Below are 14,005 nucleotides of genomic sequence, written 5' to 3'. Positions count from 1 at the left end.
ATCTATCGATCACTGTAATTAATTGTATATCTGCATTTCTCTTGACTCATTATTTTTTTCATTTCAATATTCTCACAGCACAATTAGAACTAGAATAACACATAGAATTATTCTTAAAAATGAAAAAAATTGAATATTTATCACATCTATTAAATAGTTTTCAAAAATCATATTAACACACCGCAATATTTGGAATCGATGAAGAGAGAAGAAAAAGGAATTTCCACACAGAACAAATCCGAATTTCCATAAATCAAAAACCATTGCAACAATGATGTATTTGATTTATTTCAAAAACAATATTGTGTCTTTATATTCTCGAGAGATGATGTTTTGATGGTATTTGTGTGATATTTATACGAAAAGTGAAAACAATCAAAAATAACAACTCATAATTTCATCCGCACTATTTTATTAACTCGTTTGTGTAACTCGTAATAAGCTATTGTATACAAAATGAAAATTTAAATAAAAAATCAAAAAAAAAAACATCGGTTTTTCTTTTTATTGCACTGTGGGGAATTTTAATTATGATTCAGGTATTTGGTCAATATAAAAAAATCCACTAAAGCCTTTAGTATTCTTGGATCATGCTACAGAAAATGAACACAAGGTTCTAAACTGGAGGTCAAAATATAATAAATATTATTTTTTTTTTTTCTGAAACATTCATGGTAATCCGCATGGTTATCCTTTGGATCATTTGAATTCCAATTTGGATTTTTCACGTTCTGTTTAAAGAGTGCCAAAGTGTACTTTATACCGACATCCTAATTATGCGTTTTATGAAGATTCGTCATTAATATGACATATAATCCAAGAAATTAAAAACATAGCCAGTATTCGGGAAAAGCAGAAATATCATAAATTCGCATTTCGAAACCAACACTGGAGCTCAAAAGAAATGTCAAAGGAAAATTTCATAGAGGAAATATTTTTCATTTCATATTTTTTGAACAAGAAGCAAGTCCCTGATTCTTCATTACTTTTCACAATCTTATACTAAGATGTATAAATTTGGCCTGGCCAAACTTTTTGTGCCCTTCAAAATTCGGAAATTATTAAAAAATAAAAAAATCGTCGAAAATACCTCTCAAATTAAAACCTTTATATATACGAAGACATGGTGCTTGATAAGTATTTTTTCTGATATTTTGTAGTAACGATTATAAACTTCAAATACGAAATTTAACGCAATTCCGGTGAATATTGTCGCTAATATCATTTAAATACCAGATAAAGGGAGGTACCGTTGTATGGGGGCTATACTAAGACGTAGATCTGCATAGACAATTTTTCGTCATAGGTTGTAGTACCCATCACATACTTCAAATACGAAATTTGACGCAATTTGACGAAATGCCGAATATTTCGGGGTAGCGTTATATGGGCGCTGCACTAAAACTTAAGCCAAAAAAACTTATGGATTTCAGACTATTCCATTGAAAAATGTTGCTAAAATCATCAAAATACCGATATATGGGGGATATACGATATCGTGGACCGAACTTGACCTGTCTGCAGATAAAAGACAGATCGGTGCAAAATTTAAGCTTCCTAACTTTATTCGTTTTGACTTTAGCGTGATTAGAATAGACGGGCGGACATGGATAAATTGTCTTAGAATTTTACGCTGATCACGAATTTTCTTCTATTTTATCCGCTCCCTAACAAATATTTGTGCATTTTATAATCACAATTTTAAGTTAATGACAGAAAAACTGAAGACTTGAAAATGAAAGCATACTTTCAGGCATCACACTGATTGAGACCAAATGCCATAAATCGACTCTTACAAGTATGTTGTGCATTAAAAGTTTAATTTTAATAATATTTTTGTTTATTACACTAAACAACAAATATTTGTGCGAATTCACAACATCGGAAAGAATATGGGATGACTACAATAGGAGGGTTTTCAACTTAGTTGAATGAAGCTAGAATGTTGAAATTTTGCACGAGGGTCAGTATTGGTGCATAGGCGTGTGATTAGGCTGGGTTTTTGGAAATTCGTATTAAAAGGATCCGATAAGAACTAAAATGTGCTAAAAATGTAATACTTTGATTGGACAAACGGATGAGCTAAAATTCTAAAATTCGGAATGTGTCAATTTTAAGTTTACGAAAAATTCTAAAATGATACTAAACTTAAATGGTACCATTTATGCGTTCAAATGGTACCATTTAAAAATTTGAAATTTGGCAGTCAAGTTCCATATATGGTCAAGTTCCATATACGAATTTCGTTTTGGAAATATATACTAAGTGTGCGAACTGTATTAAATGGTACAAAATTTGGTTTAGAGTGAACAGAAGAAGCTGGAATTTTGATATTCAATATTGTGGTCCCTGTTGATGGTTGGTTTGTGTCAAAGACGCGGTATTAGAAATATCTACTATAAGTGCACGGAAAGGACTAAATAGCACTATATTTCGTACAATTTATTATTGGACGAAGAGATAGTGGTTGAAATCTGAAATTTGGTATTAGGGGCGCTGTCCATGCTTAGCCTGGGCATATGGGCTTGGTTTCGAAAATGTGTATTACAATTGCGAAAAGTACTAAATACTATTGGACGAAGGGATAGAGATAAATTTCTGAAATTTATTATTTATATTACTGATGGTATCTGTGTTTGATATTTGTCGGGGGTTTGAAAATGCGTCCTATATTTGTATGAAATGGTACTAAATTTGGTGTTTGGTGAAGGGTTAGGCCTGGAATTCTAAAATTTAATATAGAGGTCTCTTTTGGCACCTAGAATTGAGATAAATTTCTGAAATTTGATATTTAGATTACTGTTGGTGGTTTGGAAATACGTCCTATATTTGTACGGAATGTGCTAAATTTGATATTGAGAAATCTCAAAATTTGATATTGAGGGTCTGTTGGTATCTGGAATTGAGATATATAGTTGGAATTAAGATATGAAACTGGTTTCGGAAATGTGTGCTGATAATTGTACAAAAAGTACTGAATGGTACAATTTTTGGTATTGGGTGAAGGGAAAGGAATGGAATCCTCAAACTTGATATTAAGGTCTCTGTTCGTATCTGGGATTGAGATATAGATGTGGTTTTGGAAATTTGTACTAGAAGTGCAGGAAAAGTTCTGAATAGTACTTTATTTGGTACAATTTGGCATTGGGAGAACTAATAGTACATGAAATATAAAATTTGGTATTTGGGTCATTTTTATGTGTAACCTGCACATATGGAGTTGGTATCGGAAATATGTACTATAATTGTAAAAAAGTACAATATTTGGCATGAGGTAAAGAGATAGGAATGGAATACTCAAACTTGATATTGAGGTCTCTGTTCGTATCTGGAATTGAGATATGGAGGTGATTTTGGAAATTCTATAATTATACGAAAAGTACTAAACTTAGTATTGTGTGAAGGAGAAATTTGATATGAATGTCACTGTTGGTGTCTGTGGTTAAGATATGGAGGTGGTATTTTTTAAATGTGTACTATAATTGTTTTTAAAGTACTAAGTGGTACTCAATAGGTTATTGGGCAAATTGATATGGAATCCCAAAATTTGATATTGGGTGATGGGATAAAACCGAAATCCTAAAAATTGATATTGTTGGTATCTGTGATTGGGAGAAGGAGTTGACTTTGAATATGCGTACTGTAATTGTACTAAATGGTACTAAATTTGATATGCATGTCACTGTTGGTGTCTGTGGTTGAGAAAATGTGTTTTCTCACTGTTTTGGACAAGCGTACTATAATTTTACAAAATGGTACTAAATTTCGTAATGAGTGAAATTACAGAGCTAAAATCCTGAAATTTGATATTAAGATCACTGTTGGTATCTGAGGTTGAGATTTGGAGATTGTTTTGTAAATGCATTATTTCAATGAAGCACATTTTGGGTCGTGCCGAAGAAATATACTGGAGAAATTAAAAATATCAATAAATTAAAAAAAACATGACTATTATTTAGTTCACACATCTCATGCATGTGCTAGACTGTTAAATAAAATCTGAATCATTCACCAATCCAAAAAAATAAAAAAAAAACAGTTATGGATTACAACTCAACTACGACGCCAGACAAGTGACTGAACGCAATTAGTAGCGCTGTTTGGATATTTAGTTTATTTTTATGGAAATCCTATGGAGATTTACTCTTTGCCACGAACCAGTTCGTTGAGAAAATTTTGAAACCAGTTCGAAATAAAGCGGCATTTTAAATTTCATACGAGTATCTGATGCGATACAAAGTTCACTATTGGGCGCCAAACTACGTGTGGAAAAAATTTAAATTGGAATGTTTAGCCATTGAAAATTTCCATTAATTATGTAAATTCATTCAAAGCAGCAATATTCTGTAAACACCAACTATTATAAACAATACATAAAAATGTGTAACATTCGGAAAGATGTTTTCGAAGCATAAATGTTTAAGAAAATATCTATCTTTGTGTGTATCTAAAATACAGGAACGAACATTTCAGGAGGGCCAATAGAGAAAAAAAATATTTTTCCATGCAAAATATAAAATTCACCCCATACAGCTCGAATTCAAAGAAATATTGTTTTCTTAGAAAATTTTAAAATTGATTTAAATTAGATATATGCTCAAGCAAGCAACCATAAAATTAAAAATCTTACCCACGCTAATATGCACTCAAAATTTTTTTATAATTTAACAGAAGGTAATAAATTAGTGGCATGGCGCCGTTTCATTTCAATATTAGAATTTAGAAATTTGTCACCTGAATTCTTTGAATATTTTGCTTTGATACTCTCCGGCATGGAAAGAATGATAGGCCTAATCAAGTTGGTTTGGCTAGACCGAGCATAATGTCAGTTCAGTTTTCTTTTCTTGCCTTTGAATATTTAAATAAAAAACGATGTTGGAAGAAAAAGCTACTGAACTCTGTAAAAAATTCCAATTCCGCCAAAATGATGAGCTAACAGGTTATACGAAAAACCCGATATTATTTACTGATTACTAAATTACATTTTAAAGTTAGCTCCACTAAAAAAAATGTATGTTTTAAAATGGCTTCATACACATTGACTCATGATTCGTCACTTTTGACGATGTTACACTTTGGACCTCTGTTGTTCAACATTTTATGCTGATATATGGAAAAGCGACACGCATATAAAAATTATGAATCTTTAAAAAAACAAAATTTGTCTCAAATCCGAACATTTCGTTTTAAAATCAGTGGAAGTTCCTGAAACAGCTTCTTTGGGAATTCACTCTAGAAAAAAAGACTTGACAGCTTCACCATTTTTGCCTGATAGTCCTTGAAATTATTATATCCAAAAATAGTCCTTAAATTGTTGAAAGTGCCTAATAGTCACTGAAAGTTTTTGAAAAACTATACTTCGAACATCAACGCTTTAAGTACGGTAGGACAAAAAAAATATATATTTTTTTTGTTGTAACATTTTCAAGATCCTTTTCTATACAAATTGACAACTTCCTGGATTCCTGTCAAAATCCATTTTAGTTGCATTAGATGTTTTCAACACTTACGATAATAGCTGGTTGATAGCTTAACGAGCTTAAGAAGACACGGACCCCAAAGAATGTTTTTAATCCACCAGTTTTGACTAAAAAATACTCCCAAAATAATCCTCCAAATCCTTCAAAAAAAAATTCTTCAAGAAAACCAAGATGTTAGCTCTGGGATTTCTTGGGAAAATATGCTAGGTAAAATCAACGATTTTTAGCCTAAATGCTTATTATGGGGAGGTTTCGAAATACGTTCATAGTACAAAATTTCCAAAACCACTTCCTTCTTCCCCATATCGAATTTCGGTATTTCAGCTCTATCCCTTCATCCGCTGTAGTAAAATTTAGTTTTTCCGCACAGTTAAAGTACTTATTTTCAAAACAATATCCATATTTCAACCTCAGATGTCAACACTGACCTTAGTATTAAATGTCAAGATTTCAGCTCTATTCCCTCCCCCAATAATAAATTTAGTACCAGTTACTACTTTTCGAACAATTATAGTACACATTTCCAATACCACCGACATATTTCAATTCCAAATACCAATCTTTCCCTTCACCCAATACCAAATATAGTATCATTTAGTACACATTTCCTTAACCACATGCATATATCCAGGCTACTCAGAAACAACGACCCTAATACCAAAATTCAGATTTCAAACACTATATGTTTACTCAGTAACAAATTGTACCAAATATAGTTTTATTTCGTACTTTTCGTTCACTTGCAGTACACATTTTCAAAACCACCTCTTAATTCCAAAGACCTCAATATCAAATTTCGAGGAATCTATTTTTCCGTTAAGTATTTTTCGTACAGTTATTTTGGAACAACGACCACAATACCAAATTTCAGATTTTAAGCACTATCTGTTCACCCAGTACCAAATTGTACCAAATACTGTACTATTTAGTACTTTTCGTTCACTTGAGGTACACATTTCCAAAACCACCTCCATATCCCAATTCCAGATACAAACATAGAACTTAATAAGAAATTTGAGGATTCCAGCCCTTTCCCTTCGCCCAATACCAAATATAATACCATTAAGTACGTTTTCGTACAATTATTGTAAACATTTTCGAAACCACCTCCATATATTCAGGCTACACATGAACAGCGATCCTAATACCAAATTTCAGATTTCAAGTACTATTTATTCAACCAATATCAATTATCGATTGTACCAAATATAGTACTATTTAGTACTTTTCGCGTACTTGTAGCACACATTTCCAAAACCACGTCTTTATCACAAACCTACCAGCCAACAGGGCCTCAATGCAAAATTTCAAAATTGCAGCTTCATCCGTTCACTTCTTACCAAACTGTTTTAAATTTAGTACCATTTAGTACATTTCGCAAACTTAGTGAACACTTCCAAAACTACTTTCTTATATCGAAATTACTTTCTTTCAACCTTGGCTCTCATACCAAATTTCAAGTTTTTAGCTCTGTCCGTTCACATAATACTAAATGGTATCTATCTACAAGTTTAGTACCATTTTAGAATTTTTCGTAACTTTAAAGTTCTAATTTTCCAAATGTCCAGCTGATTCTGTTTTTGTTTTTTTTTTTTTTTTTTTTTGTTTGACCAAAAAACTATTGAATTTCTAGTACATTTTAGTACTTTTCGTATCCTTTAAGAACGAATTTCCAAAAACCCAACCTTATCACAAGCCTACGCACCAGGACTGACCTTCGTGCAAAATGTTCAGCCGTTTCGTGTTGGCGATGATTCGCCGTCAGTCAGTTATTCACTACTCTTTTATATAACTACGTTTTTTCAGCCTAAAAGTTCGTCATAGAATTTATGAAAGTCCTTAAAGAATTTTGTTTAATTATTCTCTACGGGGGTATTTTTTTAAAAATTTATCCATTTTTTTTTTAAATCCAATGCCCTGAAAATCCTTGAAATATTTTTGAAAAAATTCTTCAAGACCTATTATTTTCTTTAATAGCTGCTAAATATCCTGTCATTTACTGCACATGACAAATGTTGTCTTCCAATCCAATTAGAAGCGATATTATGTAAATTATCCTTGAAAACAAAAATTCAAATATTTTTCCAAATCAAAAACAAATTAAAACTTTTTGCGAAATTATAAACAAATATTTCCGCAATTACGCTACAGTCCTTGCAGAAAAGAAATCTAAACCATATCGCATTGTGTAACGTAACGTCTCGCAAATAAGTCATATGGCAATATGACAAACGCTCTAACCGACAGCAACAACAAAAACATTTATTCAAAACTCGATACGAATGTGGCATTTGAGTATCACTGGAAAGTGTGGCGTTGGACGGGCATCAAACCTCCGCAGGATATGAATCCTCAATGGTACAAGCTGTATGCCATAGTTTTGAATTTCTTGGCCACCGTTCTATTCCCACTCTCTCTCATCGCCAATGTTTTCTTTACCCAAAACCTTCAGCAGTTGTGCGAAAATCTCACCATTACCATCAGTGATTGTCAGTCAAACTTGAAATTTATCAACGTCTTTTTGGTGCGCCACCAGTTGGATAGGATCAAAAGTATCCTTCGAAGATTGGATCGTCGTGTTCAAGGCGATAAAGAATTTGCGGTTTTGAAATCGGCCATTGCTACGGCCAGATCTTCGTTTTTGATATTTTTCCGTCTCTATTCGTTCGGCACCACATTGAGTGTGGTGAAAGTGGCCCTGGCCGAGAGTCGTTCTTTGCTTTTTCCCGCCTGGTTTGGGGTAAATTGGGAGGATAATTTGTCCACCTATGTCGTGGTGATTGTTTATCAGTTCTTTGGTTTGGCGGTGCAGGCCTTGCAAAATGTTGCCAACGACTCGTATCCTCCGGCCTATTTGGTTATACTCTCGGCTCACATGAAAACCTTGGAAATACGTGTTAAGGCTGTGGGCCAATTTCGGCAAGAGGGCATGCAGCAGCCACTCACTTTGTCGCCAGAGGAGCAGGCGAAATGTTTAAAGGAATTTAATGAATGCATCAAGGACTATTTGAATATTTTAAAGTAAGCAGAGTCTCCCAAATTCACATAAAAATTCAAAATTGAAAAAATCAAAACTCACATTGCAACTTTTATTTCTTTTATCGCCAGACTGCATTCCATCATCCAACGCATCATTTCGAAAGCCTGTTTGGCTCAATTTGCCTGCTCCGCATTGGTCCAATGCACTGTGGGTCTGCACTTTATGTATGTGGTGGATGCGGCCAATTACGAGGCCCAATTAATGTCAATCATCTTTTTTGTGGCCGTGACTTTGGAAGCCTTCGTCATTTGTTATTTCGGCCACATGATGAGCTTGCAGAGTTCGAATTTGACGTATGCCTTCTACTCGTGCGGTTGGTTGGCTCAATCGCCGGAGTTCAAGAGAAATCTCATCATCACTCTGATGCGCACCCAGAGGACATCAACAATACGAGCTGGCTCATACATCCCAGTGGATATGCCAACATTTGTTGTGGTAGGTAAATTTTGGAGTGTGGGGGGAAAGTTGGGTTTAAGAGGTTGCAGTTGCAAATTGAAAGGAGAGTAGACAAGACTTTAAAACCACATGTTTTAAATTTATAAATAATATCCTTTAAAAAATTCAAGAACTTAAGACTTTTGATTGGATTTTTCGAATATTTTGAATATACAGGGTGAGATAAAAAACTGCAACAAAGTCAAATGCAATAATTTTTACATTTTTTTTTAATTTTATTGAATGAAAGCAAAAAATGTCGGAAATAGCATCAAATTTTAGAATAAGTTTAGATTGGTTCGAATTGGTCACCTTTGTCACGAATTGTGGCCTTGAACGGCCAATGAAAGCGTCACACGCTGCCAGAATGTTGTTCTGCGGTATTATGGCCTATTCCTGGCGAAGCGCTTGCTTGAGGTGATCGACACTTTGGAATTTTTAGTTCCAACCTTGCTTTCCAAAATACTCCAGACACAATAGTCCAAAAGATTAGTATCCGGAGATTTTGGTGGTCATTGTGCGCTAGAAATGAAGCGAGGACCCTCCTTTTGTAACCATCCTTGGGTGGCGCGTGCTGAGTGCGATGGTGCTGAGTCCTGTTGGAATGTCCAAGGTCTGCGGCCAAAATGTTTGCGTGCCCAAGGCTTAATTACACCCTCTAGAATATTTTCGCGATAATATTCGGCATTTATTCTGATGACACGGTCGATTAATACGCCCGGAGAGCGACCAACGGCTGTTATGGCGGCCCACACCATCACCATGGCCGGCGCTTAAGTTCTGGTGGCCAACCGAAGGTGCGCATATTCAGCTGACCTCTTTGGCAAGTACGAATGTTTTCTCCTCGGAGAAAACCAAATTCGGCAGTTCACAACATTTCGTAACTATTCGTAATTTTTTAATGACTACCATGATAAAAATATCGAATTTTCATAGGATTATTTTTCAAGTATGTCCAGTAATAATCTTGGAATTTTTAAAGAAAACATTTTTCAAGGACTCTCAGAACAAAGGATATTTTTTTCAAGTACTTCTGGGAAAATATTCGTAATTTTCCAAAGACTACCAGGACAGCAATTAGGGATTTTCATAGGATCATTTTTCAAGCAAATACGGTAAAAATCTTGGACTTTTTAAAGAAAATGTTTTTAAGGACTTTTAGGACATCAATCGTGTTTGTTTGTTAATATTTCTTTAAGGACTTCTCGATAAACTATTCTGGATGTTTTAAAGAACTTTTTTGCAAGGAGTTCTTGAACCGTATCAAGCATTTTTAAATGAAAATTTTTTAAGGACTTCCAGGACAAAAATCTAGAATATTTTTAAAGATTTTGTTTTTGAAGGATTTCGGGGAGACCATCCGTGGATTTTAAGAAGTAGTTTTTCAAGGAATTCCATGACAACAATAATAGTTTTTTAAGAAAAGTTTTCAAGGACTTCTAATGCAATAATTTTCTAAAAATATTTAAAAAAATATGTTATTTTAGAATGGTTGTTTCTGAAAAAATGTATATTTAAGAAAATTCCGGACAGTAATTGTGGCTTTTTTAAATAATATTTTTTAACAGAACATTTAGAGAATTTGTCAACTATTGTCAGTGCAAAATTTTTATAAAAATCTCTCTAGTAAAAATAGCGATTGTTTGTAAGAAATTTGTTAAGGTATTTTTGGGCAAAATTCGCGGATTTTTTATTTTATTTTTTTTTTATGAAGCAAGTCAACCATTCATTTCCAATTGCATGCGAATTAATTGTTAATCAAGGTTATAACATCAGATATCTTTAGATATACCAAGTTTGAAAAGAATCGCAGGCCTATTTCGCAAGAAAAGTGCGAACCTTTGTGGGGAGATGCCAGAAGGAGTGGGCCGATATATCTCATCTTCCCAGCAGATTTTGAAGAAAATCGGATGCTTACTTCGCATATATTCCGATATATTCCATCTTCATACAAAATCTTGCATTAATAGAAATATGGGGTATGTGCCCAGTTAGAAAGAAATCAGATGGTGGGATTTGCGAAATTTGAAGAAAATCCGACTCTTAGATCACATTTTATAACAGTTATAATTGCTCCAAATTTTTACCCTCTGTGGGGAAGGTACTTAATTGAGTGTATTGATATTGTCCATTTTTCACCTGACCTAGAGCTATTACGTATATTATAATTTGCAAAGTTCGCACAAAAGATCCTTTCTTGATAGAAGGGTTACATTATTTTCTGTGCAAATTTTGATCTTTTATGGAGGAGGTATCAGAAGTAGTGGCCCAATATTGCTCATCTCCGAACTCGAGCTAAGTTTGATAATAATGTAGCGATGTACAAAGTTTGTATCAAATCTTATATTCCGTTCCCGCCAGACCTGCGGACGGACACCCCCAGATCGACTTCAAATAATATAGGTTTTAAAACCTTAATGACTTGCGGAAAAAAACCTATTGTATTTTTTAAAGATCATCAGGGCTATAATTCATGATTCCGCAAAGAAGACAAAATGGTGGGTTTTTTTAATTATTTTTCGAAGAAACTTTACGGTAAACAATGATTGGAGCAAAAATTAAGGACTTTAAAAAAATCGGAATATTCTTTATCGGTATTTTAGGGCAAAATTAATGAAATTTCAATGCTATTTTGAAATTTTACCAACATTTCGTGGGTATCATTAATTGCGGAATGGAGTTCAATGTATTCGAGTTCCTCAATTATAAAGGTGAAAATACCAATAAAACGAATTTAAGTATCTTCACATCAGATGGTAGAAATTAGACATTAAAGAGCCATTGACGTTATAGAGAATGACTTATATAATTAATGTTTTTTTATTTTTTTAGATATAATTTAAAAACTTTTTAATTTCCTACATGTTTTAACACTTGCATACATAATAATTATTTAATTATTTTTACTTCTCATTTTAATTGCAGCTCATGAAGTATGCCTATTCGGTTTTTACCCTACTGATACGATTCAAATAAGCCGAAGCTGTGGGCAGGATGGACATTTGGAAATAAAACCCTAAAACACTATTTTTTCTCTAGTTTGCACCTCTAGTTGACTTGTTTACTACACCGTAGAATGCACTGAATTTATTAAAAAAATTACATACAGTTATTTATTTTTGTTTTTTTTTTTTTTTTTGTTTTCAAAAAAAAAAACAAATTTTTTTATACCCTCCACCATTCTATACAAAGTTAATATACACTTTGTCATTCCGTTCGTAACTCCCCGAAATATTCATAATAGACCCTATAAAGTACAGGGTGAGATGAAAAAACTGCAACCAACTTCAGACTGCTGTCATTTCTAAGCCACTCGTCCGACAGCTGTTTAAATTATTCCAGTGACAGCTTATTATATTGTTTACAAACATACAAAAGCATTTTGGTGAGATTTTTCCAGAAAAAAAGTTATTCGTGATGGAATTCAAGCGTGATAGTGTGATTTCTTTATATTTGGCTGGAAAACCACAAGTGGCTATCGTTAGAGCACTCCAGCATTTAAATGTGGATAAATCATTTGTGTCTCGTACCATTCCTCGTTTCCGTGATACTGGTAGAGTAGCCCGACGTCTAAGAAGTGGACGGAAGAAAACAGCAACATCAGCAGAAATGGTTCGAAAAGTAAAGAAGCGACTTGATCGAAACCGCGTTGCAGTGGCAGAAAAATGGCTCGTGAGCTGAACATATTGCAATATTCCATTCGGCAAATATTGAAAAATGAGCTCGGGGTAAAGCCATTGAAATTCCAAAAAGTGCAAGAACTTACACCGCAACGGAAAGAAGACTCAAGAGACCTAAAGAGTTGTTTCGTTTGGGCAAAAGTGGTGAACGGCCGAATTTGGTTTGCTCCGATAAGAAAACATTCGTTGTAAACGAACAAAATGATCGTGTTTACTTGCCAAAGAGGTCAGCTGAAAATGTGCACCTTCGGTTGGCCACCAGAACTCAAGCGCCGGCCTTGGTGATGGTGTGGGCCGCCATAACAGCCGATGGTCGCTCGCCGCTCGTATTAATCGACCGTGGCATCAAAATAAATGCCGAATATTATCGCGAAAATATTCTGTAGGGTGTATTAAAGCCTTGGGCACGCAAACATTTTGGCCGCAGACCTTGGACATTCCAACAGGACTCAGCACCATCGCACTTAGCACGCGCCACCCAACAATGGTTATAAAATGAGATTCCCCGCTTCATTTCCAGAGCACAATGGCCACCAAAATCTCCGGATATCAATCCGTTGGACTATTGTGTCTGGAGTATTTTGGAAAGCAAGGTTGGCACTAAAAATACCGAAGCGATCACCTAAAGCAAGCGCTTCGCCGGGAATGGGCCAAAATGCCGAAGAGCAACATTTGGGCAGCGTGTGACGGTTTCATTGGCCGTTTGAAGACCATATTTCGTGCCAAGGATGACCAATTCGAACAAATCTAAACTTATTCTATTTCCGATATTTTTTGCTTATTGGCCGTTTGAAGGCCATAATTCGTGCCAAAGATGACCAATTCGAACAAATCTAAACTTATTCTATTTCCGATTTTTTTGCTTTCATTCAATAATATTTCAAAAATAAGTAAAAATTATGGCGTTTGACTTGTTGCAGTTTTTTGTTTTATCTCACCCTGTAATAAACGAGGGACAATATTTTTGTGGAAATTCATAAGCCTTTAGTCGCACTTTCATAGAAAACTTTATCGAATCTCAATCTGAGCTGGCATTTATCGACATCGACAAAGTTTTGGCTCGCCATGCCTCTGTGTCGTTTTTAGCCTATTTCGCATCTTGCCGATCATCTGCATAGTAAAATATTCAAATTTAAAGACATTTTTCCATTCTACAACGCTTGAGAACTAAGTCAGTAGATTTCGTTTTGGTTCTTTTATGATGCACTTAAAATAACTGCAAATCGTTTGGTCGGTTGGTTGGTGTAGGTCATAAACAATAAAAACGTCGAAATTAAATTTAAAACATCGTAAAAAAAAAAACTAAAATTAATGGATTTTATATGAATTCATTAATTTCGCTAGTCTATTCTGCTTTAAGGCATTCCGAA

At 34.2% G+C, this 14,005-nt stretch overlaps 1 protein-coding gene across 1 annotated transcript; it reads left to right on the top strand.

Annotated features, from left to right (window-relative positions):
• The first annotated feature begins 7,676 nt into the window (after positions 1-7,676).
• Positions 7,677-12,034, top strand: LOC101896130 (odorant receptor 2a-like). The gene is made up of 3 exons (XM_005188210.3): positions 7,677-8,501; positions 8,589-8,955; positions 11,881-12,034. The coding sequence occupies exons 1-3, from the start codon at positions 7,705-7,707 to the stop codon at positions 11,929-11,931; spliced, it is 1,215 nt and encodes a 404-aa protein (XP_005188267.2). The 5' UTR covers positions 7,677-7,704; the 3' UTR covers positions 11,932-12,034.
• The last annotated feature ends 1,971 nt before the right edge of the window (positions 12,035-14,005 follow it).

This window comes from Musca domestica, unplaced genomic scaffold (genome assembly GCF_030504385.1).
Source record: "Musca domestica strain aabys unplaced genomic scaffold, Musca_domestica.polishedcontigs.V.1.1 164, whole genome shotgun sequence".
Taxonomy (NCBI): Eukaryota; Metazoa; Arthropoda; class Insecta; order Diptera; family Muscidae; genus Musca; species Musca domestica.
The sequence above is the reverse complement of the archived record's forward strand: the minus strand, read 5'-3'. Positions and strand labels throughout refer to the sequence as shown.